General features: G+C 49.8%; 2 protein-coding genes across 2 annotated transcripts; both read left to right on the forward strand.

The window, feature by feature from the left end:
- Nucleotides 1-1,075: 1,075 nt before the first annotated feature.
- Nucleotides 1,076-5,722, forward strand: RPL26L1 (ribosomal protein L26 like 1). Its single transcript, XM_064387776.1, has 4 exons — nt 1,076-1,204; nt 1,913-2,085; nt 3,243-3,383; nt 5,551-5,722. Exons 2-4 carry the CDS (start codon nt 1,918-1,920, stop codon nt 5,677-5,679), a joined length of 438 nt encoding a protein of 145 aa, XP_064243846.1. The 5' UTR covers nt 1,076-1,204; nt 1,913-1,917; the 3' UTR covers nt 5,680-5,722.
- Nucleotides 5,723-7,240: 1,518 nt separating this feature from the next.
- ATP6V0E1 (ATPase H+ transporting V0 subunit e1) lies at nt 7,241-17,146 on the forward strand. Its single transcript, XM_064387676.1, has 4 exons — nt 7,241-7,397; nt 8,996-9,043; nt 14,015-14,141; nt 16,632-17,146. The coding sequence occupies exons 1-3, from the start codon at nt 7,294-7,296 to the stop codon at nt 14,106-14,108; spliced, it is 246 nt and encodes an 81-aa protein (XP_064243746.1). The 5' UTR covers nt 7,241-7,293; the 3' UTR covers nt 14,109-14,141; nt 16,632-17,146.
- The last annotated feature ends 5,534 nt before the right edge of the window (nt 17,147-22,680 follow it).

Here is a 22,680-nt window from a genome sequence, read left to right on the forward strand (position 1 = left end):
GGTCCCTCACGCTGTGGATGACAATTAAAGGCTCTGGGGAAGGCGTTTGTCCAAACCCAGCCTGCTGCAGCTCAGCCCCGAGCTCTTCCAGCCGACCTTGATAAAAACACCCAGCCCAAACCCAGCCACGCCAATTAATGGGTTAATTCCTACCGGTTTCCGCTGAGAATAAATTAATCTATCCCGGCCCTGTCCCGGCTCTATCCCGGGTCTGTCCCCGCTCTATCGCGGCTCTGTCCCGGGTTTATCCCGGCTCTATCCCGCTCTATCCCGGCTCCGTCCCGGCTCTATCCCGCTCTATCCCGGCTCTGTCCTGGCTCTATCCCGCTCTATCCCGGCTCTATCCCGGGTTTATCCCGGCTCTATCCCGCTCTATCCCGGCTCCGTCCCGCTCTGTCCCGGCTCTATCCCGGCTCTATCCCGCTCTGTCCCGGCTCTATCCCGGCTCTATCCCGGCTCTATCCCGCTCTGTCCCGGCTCTATCCCGGCTCTATCCCGCTCTGTCCCGGCTCTATCCCGGCTCTATCCCGCTCTGTCCCGGCTCTATCCAGCTCTATCCCGGCTCCATCCCGGCTCTATCCCGCTCTGTCCCGGCTCTATCCCGGGTCTGTCCCGCTCTGTCCCGCTCTATCCCGGCTCTATCCCGGCTCTATCCCGCTCTGTCCCGCTCTATCCCGGCTCTATCCCGCTCTATCCAGCTCTATCCCGGCTCTATCCCGGCTCTATCCCGGCTCTATCCCGCTCTATCCAGCTCTATCCCGGCTCTATCCCGGCTCTATCCCGCTCTGTCCCGCTCTATCCCGCTCTGTCCCGGCTCTATCCCGCTCTGTCCCGGCTGTATCCCGCTCTATCCCGGCTCTATCCCGGCTCTATCCCGCTCTATCCCGGCTCTATCCCCGCTCTATCCCGGCTCTATCCCCGCTCTATCCCGGGTCTGTCCCGGCTCTATCCCGGGTTTATCCCGGGTCTGTCCCCCTCTATCCCGGGTTTATCCCGGGTCTGTCCCCCTCTATCCCGGGTCTGTCCCGGGTCTGTCCCGCTCTATCCCGGGTTTATCCCGGCTCTATCCCGGGTCTGTCCCGCTCTGTCCCGCTGCCCTCCGCCCGCCAGGGGGCGCGGCTCTGTCCCGGGCCGGCGCGGGCCAAGCGGAAGCGGAAGCGCTCCTGGCTCCTCTTCCGGGCGGGCGGCGCGGCGGCGGCAGCGGGTGAGGCACCGGGAGCGGCAATCCGCGTTCATCGGGGCCATCCGCGGCCATCGGGGCCATCTCCGGCCGGCGGGGCGGCGGCGGGGAGCGGGAAGGGCCGGGCTGGCCGGGGGAGCTCGGCCTCCCTCAGGCTGCGCTTCCCCGGCTCATCGCTGAGGGAGCGCAGCGCGGCCCGGGCGCTGCCAGGGTGTGCGCTCAGCAGCTGAGCAAAACCCGCCTTTAATTTGATTTATCGCTGATTTGATTTACCCTTTGCTGTCAGGATCAGTGGTGCCCTGACTGGCACTGCTGCAGCGCAGTTGTTAAAGCTTAGGAAAGGCCAGAATAATGTTGGGTTTGCAGATGTGTTACCTGTGAGCGTTCCTGGCGGTGCTGGGGCAGTGCGAGTTCCCTCTGCAAGCCCAAAATAGACATTTTTATAGATGGATGTGAATGAGAGTGGTTCAGGGCAGCATCCAGGTGTCCGGGGCGCTGGGAACGGGGAGATTGGGACGGGAAGAGCGGTCTGATGTGCACGTGTGGCAGTCACAGGGTCAGCCAGGGAAGAGGCTCCAACTTACTTGGAATCTGGGATATCAGGGTTTGTTGATCAGTGGTGGGATTTAAAAAAATTGAAATTAATTTTTTTTTTTTGCCGCGGGAGACTGTGGGCATGGCTGTGTGCTGTGAGCACCTCTCCAACCGCTGTGGGGTTTTTTTTTTGCGCAGCCAAAATGAAGTTCAACCCCTTTGTGACCTCGGACCGCAGCAAGAACCGCAAAAGGCACTTCAATGCCCCCTCGCACATCCGCAGGAAAATCATGTCCTCGCCGCTGTCCAAGGAGCTGCGGCAGAAGTACAACGTGCGCTCCATGCCCATCCGCAAGGACGACGAGGTCCAGGTACTGCCCTGCCCGCCTCCGCCTCCTCCGGGGCGTTTCCAGCAGGGATTTCCCCGTGGAAAGGGGGCTGGGGCACTGGAACTGCCCAGGGAGGGTTGGATCCCCATCCCTGGAGTGTCCCAGGAAGGGCTGGAGGTGGCACTCGGGGCTCTGGGCTGGGGATGTGGCATAATTTGGGTTTGATGATCTTAAAAGTCTTTTTCAAGCCAGCTGAGTCTGGGATTCTGTTTTCATGTGCAGCCTGTGCAAAAGGCAAGGACGAGACAAGCTGGTATTAATGCTGGAGCTTTGCCTTCAGCATGGCAGAAATAATTAAGTTAATCCAGTCATGACTTGGGCTGTCAAGTGTTTCTTAAATTCACTTCATTTAAATTCACTTTAAATTCACTTCAGTGATAAGGAAGGCACAGGTGTGCTAGAAATTGTGCTACACTTCAGCTACATGCTGATCATTGTGCTGAGCTAAAAATTTTCAACCATAAAGCACAAAGCAAAGAACTGGGTTTTTTAATAGACTGTTTGCTATCTGTGATATTTGAATGATTGGATTAGATATGAGTCCAAGCTAAGTGGCTTTTTTTTATATAAAGCACAATGATAGGTGAAAAATGAGGGTAAAAGCTGTTAAAAATGGAAACATGGCTGTCGCTATAGGACACAAAATAAAACAACACACATGCTGGAACCTACAGGGTAAAAAGAAGGGAAGTTTTATTTTCTGACTCCAACATTTATAGACTTTCAAAAGTGGCAGCATTGGAGGATGAAAGTGCCACCTCTCCAATGACACTGGACAAGACAACAGCCCATCAAATTTCTCCTCCTCCAGAGAAGAATGTAAAACAATAGTTATTTATATAAAAATACGTGAGAAAGTTCGTTACAAGAATGTAAACATCAGAAGGCTCAGAAGAACAGGGCAACACCTGGCTGCAAAGCTGCAGAGCTCCCTCATTGGGATTTGCTGCAGAGAAAATGGGGGGAGGCACAATCCTGATCCATTTTGTGTTCTGTGTTAGTAACGCTGAAATTGTCGGGTCACTCCTGTGTTTGTGGCTTGCATCCTGTGCTGGGTGGCTCAGTCCTGGCTTGCGAGCTGGGCTGGCTGCTCCAGGGCTGCCTCTGGAGCTCAGGGTGTGTGCTGTGTGTGTGTGCAGGTGGTGAGGGGACACTACAAGGGCCAGCAGATCGGCAAGGTGGTGCAGGTGTACAGGAAGAAGTACGTGATCTACATCGAGCGCGTGCAGCGGGAGAAGGCCAACGGCACCACCGTGCACGTGGGCATCCACCCCAGCAAGGTACGGGGGCACCGGGGCTGCTCTGGGCTTCAGTGGGACCTCTTACCAAGGGCTGGGAGTGCTCCTGGGTCAGCAGGTGGAGCAGCCCTGCGAGAAGGGTCTGGGGGTGCTGCTGGCCAGGAGCTGGAGCTGCCTTGGCCCAGGAGCCCCCCTGCCCTGGGCTGATCCCCAGGGGCAGCAGGAAGGGGCTGGCATTGTGCCCCTCAGGTGAGACCCGAGCTGGAGCTGCTGGAGGGATCCAGAGGAGGCAGCAGGGATCAGAGGGATGGAGCAGCTCTGCTGGGAGAGCTGGGATTGCTCACCTGGCCAGGAGGAGCTTTGGGGTGACACAGCTGTGGTCTCACAGTGCCTGGAAGGGGCTACAAGATGGAGAGAGAATTATAAGGGCCTGGAGGGACAGGACAAGGGGGAATGGCTTCAACTGGCAGAGCAGGGTTAGATGGGATATTGGGAATTAGGAATTGTTCCCTGTGAGGGTGGGCAGGCCCTGGCACAGGGTGCCCAGAGCAGCTGTGGCTGCCCCTGGGTCCTGGCAGTGCCCAAGGCCAGGCTGGATGGGTTTGGAGCACCTGGGACAGTGGGAGGTGTCCCTGCCATGGCAGGGGTGGCACTGGATGGGCTTTAAGGTCCCTTCCAACCCAACCCATTGTGGGGTTCTGTGAATAACAGATGGAGATTTTGCCTCAAGGATGTTAGGGTGTCATGAGCAGAGATGTGAGTTGAAACCACATTGTTTCTAGGAGTAGAAACTTGCTAGAAACTTTGGAATCTTACTGAAATACATTTTTGAAGAGGCTGATGTTTTCAAAGTACAAAGTGGATCATTTAAAATAATCCTTCATCTTTGCAGTGTGGCACTTGCCCTGGTTGAGGAGGTGCTGGAGAGGCTTAAACAGATGCTCAGAGTTGTGATTGTTCTTGCAGGCAGTTGTGAACTGAATACCTCTGAACCTGGGCTTAGCCTGAGGTATTTAGAGCTGGTGAAAACCAGGCAAAGCCTGTTTAGATCATAACAGGAAACATTGCAAACTAAACACAAGAACTTGCCAAAATCTGGTTTGAAGCAGATAAATTCAGTCTGCTTCAGCCTTGCCACGTGGGCACAAAGGTGGAAGTGTTGGTGGCAAAAATCCAGTTGTAACAGGTTTTGTGGTGTAAATGGTTGGTGTGTTCAGCAGAGGGAGGGCAGAATTATTCCAAAACATCACAACTTGTGTGCAGCAACAACATCTGACAAGGTGACATTGTGGTGGAGCCAGTGCATGTATCTGTGCTGAATAGCAGTGAGAAAAACAGAATTTTCTGCTGCTGCTTCACTCTGGGAAAATTGTCATTAATTGGGAACTAGACCTCAGTAAAGCTTTGCATAAAGATTCAGGTTATTAATGCAGAGAGCAATGTTTTGTTACAGACTTGCAGTGTGAACAGTTTGTATATCTTCTGGGCAAAGAGGTGGGAATTACAATTCAGACCTAAATGCACAGGGAATTAAGGAGAAATGTGCCTGTATGGCATTTCTAGGATCTGATTGTTGGTTCTATTTTCCAGCTAGTGCTTTCAATAACACCAATTTCCAATTTCAATACCAATAGCAATTTCTTTGCCAGTTTGAGGAGGCAGGAGCAGGAATTGTTGGATAAATTCTTCCCTGGGGGGGTGGTGAGGCACAGGGTGCCTGGAGAAGCTGTGGCTGCCCCTGGCGTGTCCAAGCACCTTTGATTCCTGCTTTGTGCTGCTGGGATCAGCTCTGTGCTGTGGCCCAGGTGGGTTTGGGATGGGCTGCTGCCCTTCCCTGTGGACAGGGAGCCCACAGGGGGCGAGTGAAAAGATCTGAATCCTGACTCCATGTTTCAGAAGGCTGATTTATTATATTATGATATAAATTATATTAAAATGCTGTATTAGAACTATACTAAAGAGAGAAAAGGGTTTATCAGAAGGCTAGAAAGAACAGGAGAGGAATGATAAAGACTTGTGACTGGCCATTAATTAGAAACAACCAACATGCACCAGTCACAGATTCACCTGTTGCATTCCACAGCAGCAGATAATTATTGTTTACATTTCTTTTCTGAGGCTTCTCAGCTAGAATAGGAGAAAAACCCTAGCAGAGGATTTTCATAAAGTATCACAGCTACAAAGGCTGAGCTGTGTGTGCCCTGTGCAGGTGGTGATCACCAGGCTAAAGCTGGACAAGGACCGCAAGAAGATCCTGGAGCGCAAAGCCAAGTCCCGCCAGGTGGGCAAGGAGAAGGGCAAGTACAAGGAGGAGACCATCGAGAAGATGCAAGAATAGCTGGTCTCCTGATTGACACCATTAAAAAACTGTTAAAATTCAATCTCCTGTGTGTCTTCTTTCAAAAATCTTCATGCGTCCTGCTCAGCATTTAAATACTCCTACTTGTTTTTTGACTTCGTAGAAAATACGCTAAATTAAAAAGCTCTTTGTACCAGTTTTTACTGCTAAGAAAAAGAGTTTTTTTCCCTGTAAAGAAATGCTTCAACCAACCTGAAAAAAGAGCAGTGCAGTGCTGAAACATCCATCTTAACAGTGATTGTGTTTCTGTCTCTTCATTAGATGTGTCCATGGTTTTATTAATATTAACATGTTCATCCTGTGCACTGTACATGTAATTAATTTGGGTCTTATATTAATGAGCAGAAAGGGGTTTATGAGCAGTGCTGACGAGGCAGAGCTGACTGGTTTGGAAGGGATGGGGTGAAGCAGTCTCGGCCCTGCTGCTGGTGCTATTTTGGATGAATTTTCTGTGAGAGGAGATCTCTCCTGGCACTTTGTACCTCCACAATGGAGAGCTGCTGGTTGAAAACAGCCCTGCAGTTGTGAATTGACTGCTCAGTGAAATGCCCTCTAATTGCTGCTGCAGAGGGATGGAAATTCATCAGTGCAGTCTGAAAAGAGGAAGCTGGCAATGGAGAATTTCAGGAGCATTCCAGGCCTGGCAGTGAAGCTGTGTTTGGTGGGTTTCTCTCAGGAAGGCTCGGGGGTTTTGTCCCTCCAGCTCGTGCTGCTCAGGACGAAATTTCTTCACCTTGAGTGGGTGTTTGAGGAATTCCGTGAGGTTTGTGCATTAGTGGGACCTTTCCGGGTGCAGAGCTGCTCTGGGATCGTGTCCTAATCCCCTGAGGAGCTCACAGCCAGCCCTTACCCGGCAAGAGCTTCGTGTCACCCTACCCGGCAGCCAGTTTGGGATGGGCATGGGGGCCGGGCTGGGCCGGCGATCCCATTGCGGGTCCCACACAGCCTGGATCCCATGAGAGCCCCGATCCCATCATGGCCCCAATCCCATTGCGGATCCCACGACAGCCTGGATCCCATGAGAGCCCCAATCTCACGGCAGACCTGATCCCATCACAGCTCCGATCCCATTGCGGATCCCATGACAGCCTCAATTCCATCACAGTCCCAATCCCACCCCAGTCCCAATCCCATGGCGGATCCCATGACAGCCCCAGTTCCATCACAGCCCCGATCCCATCCCATCCCCAATCCCATGACAGTCCCGATCCCATCCCTGCCCCGATTTTATGACACCCTCAATCCCATCCCAGCCCCGATCCCATGGCGGATCCCATCCCGCCCCGATCCCATGACAATCCCGATCCCAGCCCTGATCTCATGATAATCCCGATCCCATGACAATCCCGATCCCAGCCCCGATCCCATCGCCGCCCCGATCCCATGACAATCCCGATCCCAGCCCCGATCCCATCCCAGCCCCGAGCCCATGACAATCCCGGTCCCACTGCACGCGCACCGCGCGCTCCCGCGGCCCCCCGGCTCCCGCACCGCGCGCTCCCGCCGCCACCGCTGACGTCGCGAGCGCTGATTGGCGAGCGCCGGGCGGGGCGTGGCGGCAGGCCCCGCCCCCGCTGCCCTCAGAGCGCGGCCATGGCGTACGGCGGCCTGGCGGTGCCCATCATCGTCATGAGCGTGTTCTGGGGGGTGGTCGGCGGCGTCCTGCCCTGGCTCGTACCCAAGGGGCCGAACCGCGGGTGAGTGACCGGGGGGCGGCGGGCACCGGGCGCCTTCCCTTCCGTGCCCCGCGGCTGTGAGGAGGCCCCGGCGGAGGCGGCCCCCGAGGCTGCCGGGCCCGGCGCCGCCGCGGCCCCGCGGGCGCAGCGCGGACGGGCCCGGCTGAGGGCAGCGGAGCAGCCGCTCCTGGGGCTGCCAGGGCCCGGCCGTGCCCCCGGGGCCCCTCGCGGCTTTGGGTTTCCCCTGAGGCCCTGGCACAGCCCTGGATCCCTGGCAGTGCCCGAGGCCAGGCTGGACACTGGGGCTGGGAGCACCTGGGATATTGGAATATTGGAAGGTGTCCCTGCCATGGCAGGGCGTGGAACGAGATAAGCTTTAAGGTCTTTTCCAACCCAAACCATTCTCTGCAGGCAGAACGTCCTGTCTCAAGGTGGTTCACTGCCGGGCGGCATTTGAGCACCAGCTTCCCCTTCCTTTCCTTACTTGACCTTTCCTAACTCGCTCCGCCGCCCTCTGGTTCCGCGCTGGCTGAGGCTGGAAAGGCTGCAGAGGTGATTTCTGGTTAAACGTGTGCTGTGCCCTTGTGGCTGAGGGCGGCAGCAGGGCTGCTAAGCTCAGGTTTTTCCTGCAGTGGTTGTGGCTGCTCAGATTAGAAAGCAGACAAGTTTTTGTGTTTCTCTTTTCTCTAGGAGATAATGGCTTCTTAATCTCTCTTCCTCTCTCTGACACTCCCTCTGCTCACAGGTACCAACTGTCTTTTCTCTCAGTTCTTATCTAAACCCTCAATATTCCTCAGGCTCTGATATTTCCTGCCTCACTGTCAAACCTGATGTGTGTTTCATGCCTGGAAACTTGCCTGTCCTCAGAAATATGGAAAAATGGCATGGAAGTGTGGGAATTCTGTGCCTCACCAACAGCAGCTACTGACCTGCCACGAGGTTCTGTTACTCAGATGGGGGAGGAAATGCATAGATGGAAATGCCTTTTTATAATTTAAAAAGAAAAAACCCCAACACTTTGCCATCGAGTTCCATGAGCTGAAGAGATTACTGTTAAAAATCCCATTTCCTCTCCCATTTCATTCCCATCTGTGTGTGTGTAGCTGCAGTTTTGCCCTTTTCAATTTCAAGAGCTTGGTTCTTCCTTCTTTTCAGCTTTCCAGTGGTTTCTGACACAGCTGTGCTTCACCAAGAAAGGAAAAATTTACACGACAGCTTTGAGGTTTTATTTTGTATTCAGTTTTTAAACCCCTCATGTAAAATTAAAAGTGACAATTTGACACTCAGACTTTAAAGTAGAATTCTGCAAATGGAGAGAGCATTTACTGTGTGCATCCAGCCTCAGTGTTTCACTGATGTGAGGGACACTGCATGAGATTTTGCTGCTGTTCCCAGGGATTTTGTTAAAGCCACTGTAAACTGTTTGGCAGAGCTGTGTCAGTCCTGCAGGTCTGAGCTCTGCAGTTCACTCAGCTGGAAGAAGCCAGAACATTCACGTTGAGTCATCTTTCATATGATCAGAGCTGAACTGGTCCTTGTTTGCTGTGGGGCTTTTCTCTGTGGATCTTGTGGTCAGTCACAACAGCACACCTGATGGCATTTCTCCTTCCTCTTGGCAGAGTTATCAACACCATGCTGGTGACCTGTGCTGTTTGCTGCTACCTGTTGTAAGTACAAACAATGTCCTGCCCCTTCAGCAAGGCCCACTCCTCTTGTAGTCACAGGTTCCTTTTTTACAGCCTCAGAGCAGTCAGAAGCTTTTTGAATGTGTCCCATGTGCTTTGACAGCTCTTGGAATTCTGAGCTCTAAAGACCTTCAGTGTGCTGAAGAAATTTTCCCATTGGAAAATGCTGAATCAAAAGGAACCTGAACTCCTCCTGTTGTTTCTGACACATGACTGTGAGCTGTCCTCTGCACGGACTTGCTGTTCCTCCTCTCCAGTTCCCTGCCTCATTTGCTCACAATTATAATGATAATTCTAAGATTTTCCTTAAGCTTTTTTTGCCTTTATTCCTTTCTACTTCATATTTAATTCTGAGGTAATACTAACTCAAACCCACTGAACAGTTTTGCTTTTAGACTCCTTGAATATATTCTCAATAATCTGGTAGAGTGGTGGGTGGAAAAGCTGCTGCATGGTGGGTTTTTAGTGAGACTTTGATATATTAAGACAATTTCTGTTTAAATGCACAGTGTTATTTTGAGGCTGCCTCCTTTCTGTAGGAGATTGGTAGCAATTACAAAGTGACTTGTTGAGAGCTCTTCATATAATGTTTTTTTTTAATCAGGATTTAAGCCAGCTGTAGCTGGAGAGTGCAAGACAAAGCTTGCTTGTGTTTTTCTCTCCCTCTTTTTAAAGTGTGAAGACTGATCTTGTAAAAAACTGCTGTGCAGAAATACCTTGGAAAGAATTTGTTGTGGAGAGTAAAGTGGTAAAAGTCTGGTTTCATCTTAAGGGTTAACTTGTTATAAAATTATTATTTGGAGTTCCATTCGAACCTGAGTACTCTTTGTACTTTCTTGAGCTATTTAGGCATTGTTTATGCCATTCAAAGGAATTTAAAATGAATATTTAGAGAAATGCATCTCAGTGCTGACGTGTTCCAGGAGAGGCCTGTTGGGTTGGACTGTGGCACAGTTACACAGGTCTGGTTTAGGTTGATAATGTGATATCCAGGGTTGGCATCAGTTTATACTCTAGAAAACTTACTTCTCTTCAGAATATTTGGTGTGTGAACTCCTAAGAATTCACTCTTGCTTAACTGTAAAAGTCCAGCAAACTTGGCTCTGTTTTGTATCCACAGAAGTTTTTTAATTTAAGTTTTGCAGAGTGGATATAGGAATTTGAGAATTTGTGAATTTGGGGTTGACATTTGGGAATGTCAGTGCTCTGGAGGTCTCCTTGCCCTGCACATGAAGTTTGTAACAGCCCAGTCTCATAACAGTCCCAAATGTTTGGCTAAGAAAGGACAAATTTTTTTGGTGATTTTTACTGGGTTGCTGCATTTATGTTACAGTAAGTTGGGTGGTTTTTAATTAGGAGAAGGGTTGAGCTTTGTTTTGGTTTTATTTAAAGTTCTCACTTGGGTTTTTTCTACAGAAATAATGCCCCACTCTTCCAAAATCCTTAAAGTTAGGTGTCTGCATTGTTTGAAGGAGAGTTTTCCTTGAAGTAGAGGCCATGTGGCATCTGCAGCATCCTCTGGACTGTGATGTGAAATGTGTTTGTTGTAGAATTTCTGAACTTTTTGGCTAAATTCTGTGAACTCTTCCAGTGTACAGTGTTATTGACTTGTAGGTTTAGTTGATTATTTCATCTAAACAGACCCATTATAAAGCCTACTGTTATTAACATGTTTTATAAACTGCTCTTTTGCATGTCCAGGGGTTCTTTGGTAAATTTCTAATTTGGTCTCTAACTTGTTTTCTGAAAGCCAAATTTCCTTTGGCTTTCTTCAATTATACTTTGGAAAAAAGAAAAAAAAAGCAGCAAAATCTTCGGATGTTTTCAACCCTCCGTAGTTGTACCCAACCACATAAATTGCATTTGTGGTGTCTGCTTGCCAGAATGCAACAAAAAGCAGATTTTTCTCATCATGTTCCAAGACAGAACTTGCCTCACCACAGAGTCTTTCATTTTTTATTTGCTCATTTATTCTGTATAAAATTATAGAACAACTCTGTTTGGAAAGGACCTCAAAAGATCTGGTCCAGCCTTTTCCCTCTGTTTTATTCAAACATATGGAACTTTATTGTTCTTGCATTCTTTTCCTTTTGGGGAGGAGGTACTGAAAACATTTAAGACCTCAATTTTGGGTGGTTAAAGAAAGAGATTATTTTTTCATACCAGTCTTGAAGGAAGCCTAAGGAATTGTTTCTGGGGGTTCTTTAGTAGATATGTTAGGAGTAAAATAATTTCTGCTGCCCCAGGTATTTGTGTGTCCTTGTGCTGTCCTGTGCTCCTCTCTACAGCTGTTTAGTCTCTGCTAAACCTGCTTTTTTATTCTTTATTTTTCCAGTTGAAAATAGGGAAAAAACAATTTCCTGTCTTCATTAAACACTGCTTGATTGACAAATGAATTTCACTGAAATTAATTTGAAGTCAGTCACATTTCAACTTAAAGCTGTTTCTTCTGTATTTAGATTTAACAGTGATAATTTTGAATAACCATATTGGTTACATGGGATTCATTTGGTTCTTTGTGGAAGATATTTGCATCTGATTTGTGTACAGATCCTGTACCCAGCAGCCTTTTGAAGAACAAACCATTCTCAGGAACCTCATAAAACCTAAGGCAAAGTCCGAGGAGTTACTGCTGCAGAAATCAGAGGTTGCACCATATTGTGAGATACTGTCAGAGGCTAAATCTATTTTGCTGTGCACAAAGCAGTTCCTGAACAGTGTCATCATGTCCTAACAGAGGACAGGGTGCTTGGAAAATCATATTATTTGTTACTGATTCTAACAGGATTAAAATATGGATGCCCAAATTGACATTTAAACAGAGATAGCAGGACCTTAATTTGTAACACGAGCACAGACAGATGGCAGTTGTGGTGGGAAGACCTTTTAAAAAATCTTTCTGGTACAACAGAAGGGACTTTAATTTCCTTGTCTGAGCTGCTAATTAACAGTAACTGTTGTAAGTGGGATCTGGTAGAATTTAAGGACCCGTGGGTGGCTCGAATGCCATACCTGCTTTTAGCAGCTCTGGAACATTGCAGCTTGGCTACAGAGGTTTGTTTTACTGAATGCTGCTTTTTGTTGTGTGTTGTCACGCTGGATTGTTGTATAAAGCAGCGTCACTTAAACAAAACACGGGAAAAGCTTTTTCATGCCTTACCTTGAATGCCAGGCAGCTGCAGCCTAACAACTGCTTTAAATTCCTCAGCCCTCGCAGGGCAGGGGGAGGAGGAGTGTGCTGCCCTAATGCCACCCTGCTCCCAGCTCGGCTATCCAGCACGGCCCCAACAAATGCCTTTGGAAACCTTTTCCCAAAGCCTGGCTCCACAGGCTGAGCTTCTCACTGTGCTCCCAGCTCGTTTAATTCACAGCCAGGCTGGGCCTGAGCTCGGGAGGTGAGGGATTGGTGCAAGGAGTTCCTTCCTGCTCTGCAGTGACAAAGGAATAATGTGCTTTAGCAGGCTTTCAGTGTTCTACCCTCCTCCTACTTGTGTTACTTCAGGATGCTGGAGGCAGATGGCACAGTGCTCTTTGGATCTGTCTGTTGGATCTGAAAAGTTAACCCTCTCAAAAGAAATTCCCTGATAATTTTAAGAGCTAATTCGCTTTTCCCTTAAGTAGATTCAACATCCGTGGTCTCAGAATACATTGTTGTCAGTGCTTTGGACAGCAAAGTAGAAACGTGTCAACCTCAAGGATTTTGGCTGCTCTCAGTGGTGTCTTGCTGATGTTTTAATTCCTTTCTGGAGCCTGCTACGTGTCCCAAGGCTTGTGTGACTGATGAACTGCTGCAGGCTCAGCTCCTTGTTTTAGCTGGAGTTCTACCCCGTGCAAAACTGAAAGGGGCATTGCAAAGAAATGTTGGTAAATTTGAGGAGGATTGATGTGTTTCCTTGGAGTCTGACCCACATCTGTGCCGTGCCTCTTGCAGGCAGCCGACCTGCACTTGGTTTGCTGGTCAGAGCATCAAGGTTTGTGTGGAATTTTCCATGACTGCCTAAGCACTCTGATACATTTGTGGCAGCTCCCATTACAAAGCTGCTCTGCTTTTTCTCCCCCTTACAAAGCATTCTAGAAATAGCAGACAGATGAGCCAGTGTGTTCACTAAATGTGTTTATATAGTTAGCATTTAACATAGATTTAAATCTGTGGAAGCATCCATTGCTTTTTCTGATTCTTGTAACGTTTACAAAGCAAATATATCTTTTAAGAGGAGAATATTTATTTCTGTTTAGCTTTCCTGGATATTTTCCACAAACTACATTCCTCTTGTTCTCAGTTCTGGCCATGGCTTCTGCAGTGTTAGTTTGTGCTCTGCTCCAGTGACAAGGCTGCTGTGCTGATAATCTGGGGCTTGTGTCATATTGGGGTTGTTCTTGTGGGGTTCTTTTTTGGTCTTTTTTTGTGTTCTTTTGTACCCTTTTGCTGCAGGTCCCTGTTTCTTGACCTCTGTGCCAGGTTTAAATTCACTTTTGTTAAGTCTCTGAGCAGTATACCATGTCTGCAAGGACAGCTTGTCGTGCACTGAGAAGCAAATGAGGGAGAGGATGTTTCTCAGAGGTTGTTGTTTAAAGGAGGCTTCAAAGGCACTGAAAAAAGCTCTTGTCTCTTTTATGTTTTCATCTTCTGAGCCCCCAAATACCTGAATTTCATGTGTCTCAAAACATTTTTTTGTCAGAAGAGAGGTGTGAGGGCAATGCTATCAGGTGGTTTTGTGTTGCTTTCAGTTGAACAGGACAATCTTATTTTGGCTGCAGAATGATTTGGTGCCATAACTTCATTGCTGGTGGCTGGTCCTTGTCTTTGAGCTTGAGTAGAATTTTTATTTGAACCTAGACCTTCCTCAATAGCCTTTTCTCCTCTGATAGGCCTCGTCTTTGGACAACCTTTCCACTGTCACAAGCTGTCATTTGGCTGATTTGTCTCTGTTGGGTTGGGGGGTTGTTTTGCAGTTGGCTGATTGCAATTCTGGCTCAACTCAACCCTCTCTTTGGGCCTCAGTTGAGCAATGAAACAATCTGGTACCTCAGATATCACTGGCCTTGAGGATGCCTGTGCTGTGCTGCACTTCATTGACAGGTGAGTATGGTCAGATTTATTGATGTATTTGGTGTGTTAAAGCTTCAGGAGAGATTGAAGAGTAATGTGAGCAGTGTGCTCAAACCAGCGTAGCTCTTTTGTAGGAGAAATCTGTCTTTCAGTAGGCTGCAACAAAACATTTTGGATGTTAGTCTGGATTGGATACGTGGAAAGCTTGAACTGAATTATTGACAGTCATTTTTCTTTCTATCCTGTCGTGTAGTGCTGTGTTCAGGGGTTTGTAAGAACAAAACATCACTTCCAAAAAAAGATATAATTGGACTGAGTAACATAAGTGGATTTCCTAATCTTTACCAATTGTTCAACCTCTCCTCAAGCCTGCTACCATTTCATCTAAGACCTGTCCTGATTTCCAAGGCAACACAGCGTTGCTCTCATTCATCTGGGAGGTTGGAATGGGAGCTGCCATTAGAATGTTCTTTATCTCCTGAGCTCCCAGCTTGATGGTTTATTTTGTTTTTAATGACAGCCTGTGTGCAGCTTTAATCCCAGCTGAGCCTGGTGGTTGCTATCAGGGCACTGCTGCTGGAATGTGGTTCTTGCAGTTCCTGGCCTTTTTGACAGGGCCAGCAACAATAAAATGTTGTGCTAAAAGTACCTTGGTGCTGTTGGGCTTGTTCAGGAGGGCAGCGTTTGGAATTGAATGTTCCAATGAAGGAAATGTGGAAACAAGCAGCCATGATTATAGTTTTTAAGCTGCTAACTGAATAATTAAACACGTTTTTTGTTTGTCCTTGTACAACAAGCTCAGTGCAGCAGGCAGTGACAGCTGATGTTACAGCTCTGTTAAATGCTGTCTGTGCAGTGTCCTGGACATGTGCTCCCCAGTTCCAGAGAAGGCTTCCTGGGAACTGGGATGTTGTCAGACCAGCCCTGTGTGTGTGTGTCTGCAGCTCCTTTTAAGCACCAGGCAGAAGCTAAAGGTAGACTTGGCCCTGCTTCAACTCCAGGCCTGTAATTAGCTAAGTCAGTCAAGCAGAATTTCCTAGGAGCATTTTCACTGCTTGGGTGCTAACATATAATTAGTTAGCTAAAACAGAGAACAGTGTGTTTTGGTAATGGGCACAAAGATCCCCGAATCCCATAGGATGATTCAGTTGCCTGGGATCTGAAATTGGACTTATCTGGACATAAAAATTGGGTTTCATGGTCTGTGTGTTGAAAGCAGCAAGGACAGGCAGGAGGTGAGACACAACCTCTGGACTCCTGCTAACAGAACCAGGCCTTTCCCCTCCATTCCAGTGAAGGATTTTCCAGAGACCTGCAGTTAAATTTGTACCAAGGAAGAGAAGGAACTTGTGTATTTTGAAGCTGACTGCAGAGTTTCTGAGGAGCTGTTTTTTAAACTTATTAATGGAGCATTTCAGCCCTGCATGCTGTTTTGTTACATGAAGGAATTTGTTTTAACCTTTCATCTGATTGTATTGGCTTGACTTTGCAATAAAATTAAGGTTTAGAAAAGTAAAAGCATATAATAATCCTCAAATATCTGTTCTTTGTTGCTTGAAATGTGCTGTCCCAGGTCACACCACTTGAGTGCTATTGCAGGGCTGAGGTGCTCCTTGTCCTGTCCTTGCTCCTGTGGAGTTTGTGCCTAGACAGGAGCTGTGAGGGAGATTCCATCTGATAAGAGCTGGGATATCTCTCTGACACTGCATGGATTCCCATCAGTGTAGCAACCAGTTATTTCTGGATTTTGAGCTGTGCTTTTCCAGCATTCAGGGGACATGTACTATACTTGTTTCTGCCTCCTGTTCCTTTCAGTTGAGGTTTGGGTGGGTTAGTATGGAAAATGCAAAGAAAATAAAGTGCTAACTCCCAAAGTGGAAAGATCCTTAAAAATAAAGATGATTAAAGCAAACCCATTTTACTTAACTGAGCAGCCTGAAAATGCTCCAGTGAGCTCCTCATGTTCTGCTGAGGAGCTCTGCATATGCTGGCTTGATTGATCTGTGCCAAATTCCACGAGTTTGCTCTGTGTTTTCAGGCAGCCTCCCTCCCATCCAAGGGATGATTTTATAGCAATTCAGTTGATACATCACCAAGGCAGTGATGGCAGTGTGCAAGAGCACCCAGAGCTCTGGAAATCCAGGCTGTGCACTCTTCCAAGCTGTGATCCAGCAGTGCCTTTTCTCCTGAGCCTGGTGAAGTCACAGGCTGTGTTCTCAGAGCTGGAGCTGTCTTTGTGCAGTGGAGAAGGGCTCTCATCCAGCTCGCTGGGTGCTGTTACAGCAATGAAAACATTTGAGGGAAATAGTTGTTCTACCAGCTTATAATGTAACTAAAACTACTTGCAGTAACTTCAGAAATGAAGCTGCCAAGAAAACATCCCCGCAGATGAATTATCTCCAGTTCTTGACCATTGCTCAGTGTGTTTGTGGAATGGAAATAGCTGTGATTAACAGCCAGGCCTTCAATTAGCAAACTGTCTCCATGGGAGGAATAATGAAGGTGCCTCTTGCTTTGCAGGTGAAGAAGAGATGAAAAGCTGCACTGACCCAAAGGTGCCCTCTCTGGAGCTGGGTGGATGCAAAGCCTCAGTAATGCCTTAACCCTTCTAACGTTCTTCAAGTGGCTTCCTCAAAGTCCTGTGGTTTTTTCCTACTATTCCATTTAACAGAGTGCCTAATGCAATTTATACTCCTCTTTGGTACTGTCAATTTTTGACTGTTAACTCCAGATGTGATGAAAATTTCTATTTTTACGGGTCATGGAATCACGTTTGCTGTTCATTTTATCTGTAATAACTCTTTATATTTGCAGGTCTTAGCTTGTCTGTCAGTCATTGTGCTGTTCACCCCTGTTCTGTTTGCACTGGACAAAAATGTGTGCAATAAACTGTGTGAGGAGAGGAGAAACAGTGGTACCATGTGCTGATGGCAATTTTTATTTTTTTTTTTCTCCAAATGAATTGTATTCTTGAGAAATCTGGCCTTAAATTTCTCATGCCTGGAAATAAAACTAATCCTCTGCTTGATACAAAACGTTCTCGTGCCATGTTTAACTGTTATTTTTCTGTGGGTTTCATTGGATACTTGGAGTTGAGCTGAGGATATTCAGATGATGTGGATAAATTGGAATGAAGTTAAATAGCAGGAATAGATGGGGAACTGTTGCCTGTATTGAGACTTCTGGGGTAGATCTAGAATAGGATTAAATTTTCAATTTAAAATTGCTGAAAGGTGCAGGAATAAGTGAATGCTTGACTTGAGAGCCTCTTCTGCAGGAACTTCCCATTGTCTGAGGGGGACTCAGAGTAGCAAAGGTAACGTGGTTAATTTGGATGAAGCCTTCACTGTGATTGTGACAGGAGGCTGATTTAATCCCTGGCACATTTGGAGGATATTATAGGAGCAAATGGTTTGAATTGAGCAGCAAACATTCCAGTTTTGTACTGACCTGACCCTTGCATGTGGAATTTCAGACCTGGGAAAGCAAGAGGTTCCTGAGGCTGCTCAGTGTCAGCTGGGATGGATCTGAGCTTTTGTTTGCTGAGGAGCAGCTTCAGAGTGCTGCTCCCTGAGTGCCTCCTTACCTCACACCCAGATAAATTACAGTTATTCCCTTCATTGTTAAGCACAAGGACATGAGGGAATGGTTAATGTTTTATTTGCTTTTCCCTCTTGGATAGCACCATTGGCTTGTTCAGTGGGACAGCACTCATTACTACACAGGAAATTCCAAGATCCTGACATGTAACTTGCAGATCCAAAACTGGACAGTGTGAATTGCAAAAGAAGGAAGAAGGTGCCCATTATGACAAATAAGCATAGCAGCTGTTGGGACTGGAATAGTGAATTTTTTTTGTCATGTTACCTCCTAAGAGCTGTATTTTACCACGTAAGATGTTGTACACTGTCATGTTACACAGTCTGTACCAAATAATTCCAAGGAAAATTGAAACCAAGTGATCATATAAAAACTTAAAAGTTGTTGTTTGATTTTTGAAGTGTGTGGAGAATAAAATATGTTGACATTGTATGAGGAGAGGGAGAGAAATACTCCAAGATATCACTGACAGATTTGAGATTTTGAAATATGTTGATCTGCTTGTCATATTTAGCCTGAAGTGAAATACCCCAAGAGCAAACCCTGAGTGACAAACAGTGCTGTTTATTGTGTTGCCACTGTCTTTAACAAGCTTTCTATTTTAGGTTCTAAGCTATCACTTGCTCTAGAAGAGAGAAGTAACAGAGTTCCCATGGGGTGTCTCACTGGTGCTGAATTTTATGGAAAGAGCTATTCCAAGCCAGGACAAAGAAGCCATGGAGCACTTTCCACCTAGATGCTTCCCAGAAAGACATTCCCCTTTTCCAGAGTGGTTAATATTTCCTCTGAAGGAGATGCCAGGTGGTAGCATGACTGAAGAAGCTGAGGAATCATGTTTTGTGTGTTCTGCTGGATGTTGCACGGTGGCTGGGGAATGATCTGCTCCTGGTGTGCCAGGAATTGACACTGCTTGGGATAATTTCTTTTTTTTTTTTTTTTTTGCATGACTGCAGGAAATGAGAACAGAGAGCCACTGGTGTTGAACAAACAATGCAGGTACCAGAGCATTTATCACACGTCCCTCTCTTGTCTGACAGCAGAAGAGAACGCAGAATGTTCAAGTATAAAAGAAAGAAGTTTGTGCTTGAAATGGAAAACCTGTGCCTGTGTTGAAATATATTTGTGTAAAAAATGAGGAAGGTGAAGGAAGATGACGCCACAGTCAAGTTGTGAAGACTTTTAAGTCATAAACTCTGGCAATGTGTAGGGCGAGAATTCAGGTCAGGGTCATTTCAAATGCTTGTAACTGCTTCTGTTCATATTGTTTAGGAAATGCAAATATCTGCATCTCTGCCTGCCCCTCACAAGAAATTGTCCCGGAGACTCTGTAGAAGTTTACTTTTCCTGTAGTGGAAATCATGGAAGCATTTTACTCCTGTGAAGGGCTGAGTTATCAGAGGTGGGTGGCTGCTCCCTTGTTTCCAGAACTAAATGTCATGGACTCTCTGGGGCAAAAATAGAATAATTGGGGTGAAATGAAAAAACTTCTTTAAAGAATACAAGACCTTCTTTACAAATAGCAAGATAAGAACGGGTGGCTCTATTTTTTATTATGTTTATTAGCAGTAATTTCTCCAGTTGTGTCTGAAGCAGTCCAGGCCAGCCACCTGTCACTGTGAAAGGTGGGTGTGCACGTAGCTGGAGACAGTAGGAAAAATTACAGAGCTGCAGGTCGGCAGACAGACGGACGGATGCAGGGGATTAATGCGTGATTGGGGCCGCAGAGAGCAGGAGCGAGCTGCAGGACAGGAGCACAGAACAGCCCGGGAGCCCCGGCCGCGCCCCCGCCCCGCCGCGCTCTGCCCGCGGGCACCCGCCTCCCCGCCTTAAATACCCCCCGCGCGCCGCGCCGCCGTCACGTGCCGGGGACGGCCCCCTGCTATTGGACGGCGCAGCCCCCCTTCCCTCCGCCCCCCCGCGCGCGCCCGCCCCCTCGGGCCACGTGAGGGCCGAGTCACGCGATTTCCGGGAACCCGTCAGGAAGGGACATAAACAAACAAACCCGGGGCCGCATGGAGGGGCCGGGCCGGGCCGCGCGGGGCTGCGGCCCCCGCTGAGCGCCGTGAGTCGGGGGCTCGGGGGGCCGCGGGGCTCCGGGGGGCTGCGCGCCGCCGGGGGCGCGGGGGGTCCGCTGGGAGGGGGCGGCGGCGGCGGTGGCGGCGGGCAGGGGGCTGCAGGGAGGGAGGGAGGCACGGCGGGAGAGCGGCAGCGAGCTGCGTGCCCGGCTGCCGCGGGCGGCGGGACGGGGATGGGGCCGGCGGCCCCTCCGCTGCGCTCGCCGCCGGGGGGGTGTGGCTGCCGGGGCGCGGGGGGTGTCCGGGGCCGGAGCGGGGCTCCGGGGCCCGCGGCCGGGCTGGGGGCCGTCAGAAGGGGCTGCAGGGCCGGAGCGCGGGCGGAGCGGAGAGCTGTCGGCTCTGCCCCGGCCAGCCTCCGCCGGCAGGAGCGGCCCGTGCCTTTACAAGGAAAGCGAGTGTGGCAGCGAGCGCCGGGAGAGGAGCGCGCCGTGCTGCCCTGGAGCCCGGCAGCCGAGAGGCGGCTTCGGCAGCCTTTGCGCTCCTGCCTTTCGGGCTCGTAGCCGCCTCCTCCGTTTGTGACCCGTTTGCACGCCCGGGGCTGGCCCGTGGCCGTGCGGGCTCTCCGTGCGGGGTGTGCTGGTGCCCCACGGGCGGCTCCGCTGCGAAGGCTGCGGGGCAGAGCTGGCAGCGGAGAGGGCTCACCGCTCCGCGAGCGCGGGGCAGGGCAGGACGGGACCGTCCCCGCTCCGGCGCGTCATTTATGTAACGACAGAGCGGCGGCACGGCTGCGAGCCGCGGCCCCGGGACGGGGCTTCCCCCGGGCAGCGCGGGTGCGCCCGGCTGCCCGCAGCCCCGACGGGGGTCGCGGTGCGGGGTTCGCCCGCCGCGGACGCGGCTCCCCGGGCGGTGCGCGGGCGCGGCGGGGCCGGGCGCGTGCCCGGAGCGGCGGGCGCGGCTCGGGGGTCGCGGGGCCGCGGCCGCGGCGGCGGGAGGGGGTTTGTTTACATGTCGCCTCACCCTAGCTTGAAAGGGCCGCTGGGCGGGTGAGCGGCGGGCGCGGCGGCCAATGGGAGCGCGCGCGGCGGCGCAGCCAGCCAATGAGCGGGCGCGGGGGGCGGGGCGGCGGCGGCCGGGGTAGGCTGCGCTGGGCGGCGGGGCGGCCATGTTGGCCGGAGGTGTGTTAGTGGGTCAGGGCCGGGCCGGGGGACAGCGGGGGACGCGGGCACCGCGCGGGGCCGAGCCCGGCAGGGCCGCCCGCCGTGCCCGTCCCTCCGCAGCGCTTTGCCTCCGGGGGGCTGTCCCGCCTAAGCGTCGGGAGCGGCCCGGGGCGGTGCCCGCGCACGGGGGGTCCCGTTCCCCGCGCTCAGGGCAGGACGGGGCGCGTTCCCTTCTCCTGCTCCCGGCTCGTCCCCGCAGATTTGGGTTATAAAACATCCCCTCAGGAGCAGCCCGCACACGGCTGTCGGACGCTCTCCGTGTCCGCTCTAAGCTCACGCCCGCTCCTAGCCGGGACCACCTCCATTAGAGCCCCTTGTGCCACCGAGGACTCAAAGCCAATCTTTATCATTTATCTTTGTCCCCTCCCGGTGTCATTCCGCCGCTGCCGTGCCCTGGCTCGTCCCTGGCAGCCCACGGCATTTCTGAGGGCACCGGGGATCCGGTGTCCGGGCTCGTTCCCGTCCCGCTCGGTGTCAGACCGCGCTCTTTGCCCAGCCTTCCCCGCTCCCCCGGGCCGAGCCGGGAGCGCTCGGCGCTGCCAGCCGGAATGGGCGAGTCTCGCTTCGAGCGATCGTGATCTTTCTGCCGCTGCCACTCCAGGGGGAACTTGTTGAAATCGTGCTCCACGTAACAGAACAGAATCAGATACTCCTGTTGTCCTCAAACACTTGTAAATGTTTTAAAGGTTGTGTTTAAAAGGCCTCTAAGGTTGCTTCCGAGCATCCTTGTGGGGAGGGTTAATTGTGATTATTATTAAATGTGTTTTCATGGTAAAAATTACAGAGAGGCAGATGCAGGTGCTTTGGAAATGTGGTCGATTTCTGGTTTTGGCTCCTTAAGTCAGAAATCAGAATTTCTGTGGAAAATAAATCATAGAATCCCCCAATGGTTTGTATTGGAAGGGACCTGAAGGATTATTTAATTTCAAGCCCCTGCCCTGGGCAGGGACCCCTTCCCCTGTCCCAGGCTGCTCCAAGCCTGGTTTTGGGATCCAGGGACAGCCACAGCTGCTCTGGGCGTGACCATTCTGCAAGAAACCTGTCCTGCTAAAATAATCTCAGCAAGATTCCTTTTTAAATGCATAAATAGCAGTAGCTCAGAGACCTCAGACATGCCCATAGCCAGTAGCTCACCTGAGCCCAGAAGGAATTATTCTGAATTGATGGGAATATTCCTGATAAGAGCAATCCTGAGCAGAGGCACCAGCCCCCCCAGCATCCTCCCCAGGTGGTTTTTAAATAATGAGAGAGGCAAACAGCCTGTGAAGGACAGAGATTGAAGTCAGATTAGCAGGAATTAATTGGGGAGAAACAGAAGCTTTTGTCCCACTAACAGACTGATGGGATGAGTAAGGGAACCCACGGGTTTACATTGCCATGGCCCGTGTGTCTGTGCTCTGTGATTTGGGAAGTTCAGCTGAATATTTTAATTTTAACATCAAACCCTGATCAGGAGATTTGGTACTGCATAAGAAGTGATTGAGAGTCAGCGTCGGCGTGAAAGTTAAACCAAAAGTTTTGTTTGTAAATTTAAGGTTTAGACCTTGCTATAAAAATCTTCCTGATTGTGGTTTTTTTTTTTTAATGCTTCTGGTTTTAAACTCTTAAGTCACGTTATTTTTTACTTTTTGGACAATTTTGACTGATGCATTTTTCGAATTTGCTGCTGGCTTTGAAGGATTCGGTACAGATGCCCCATTTTTAAATTTCTGTATAAGAGTATAACAATTAGAATTT

This window comes from Passer domesticus, chromosome 13, assembly GCF_036417665.1.
Source record: "Passer domesticus isolate bPasDom1 chromosome 13, bPasDom1.hap1, whole genome shotgun sequence".
NCBI classification, from domain to species: Eukaryota; Metazoa; Chordata; class Aves; order Passeriformes; family Passeridae; genus Passer; species Passer domesticus.

What these genes read in the sequence shown, in the direction of transcription:
- RPL26L1 (XM_064387776.1), top strand. Translation starts at nt 1,918, where the DNA reads ATGAAGTTCAACCCCTTTGTGACCTCGGACCGCAGCAAGAACCGCAAA. An exon ending in GCAAGGACGACGAGGTCCAG is followed by an intron (nt 2,086 to 3,242) that starts GTACTGCCCTGC and finishes GTGTGTGTGCAG; the next exon opens with GTGGTGAGGGGACACTACAA. An exon ending in TGGGCATCCACCCCAGCAAG is followed by an intron (nt 3,384 to 5,550) that starts GTACGGGGGCAC and finishes TGCCCTGTGCAG; the next exon opens with GTGGTGATCACCAGGCTAAA.
- ATP6V0E1 (XM_064387676.1), top strand. Translation starts at nt 7,294, where the DNA reads ATGGCGTACGGCGGCCTGGCGGTGCCCATCATCGTCATGAGCGTGTTC. An exon ending in CCCAAGGGGCCGAACCGCGG is followed by an intron (nt 7,398 to 8,995) that starts GTGAGTGACCGG and finishes TCCTCTTGGCAG; the next exon opens with AGTTATCAACACCATGCTGG. An exon ending in GCTGTTTGCTGCTACCTGTT is followed by an intron (nt 9,044 to 14,014) that starts GTAAGTACAAAC and finishes GTTGTTTTGCAG; the next exon opens with TTGGCTGATTGCAATTCTGG.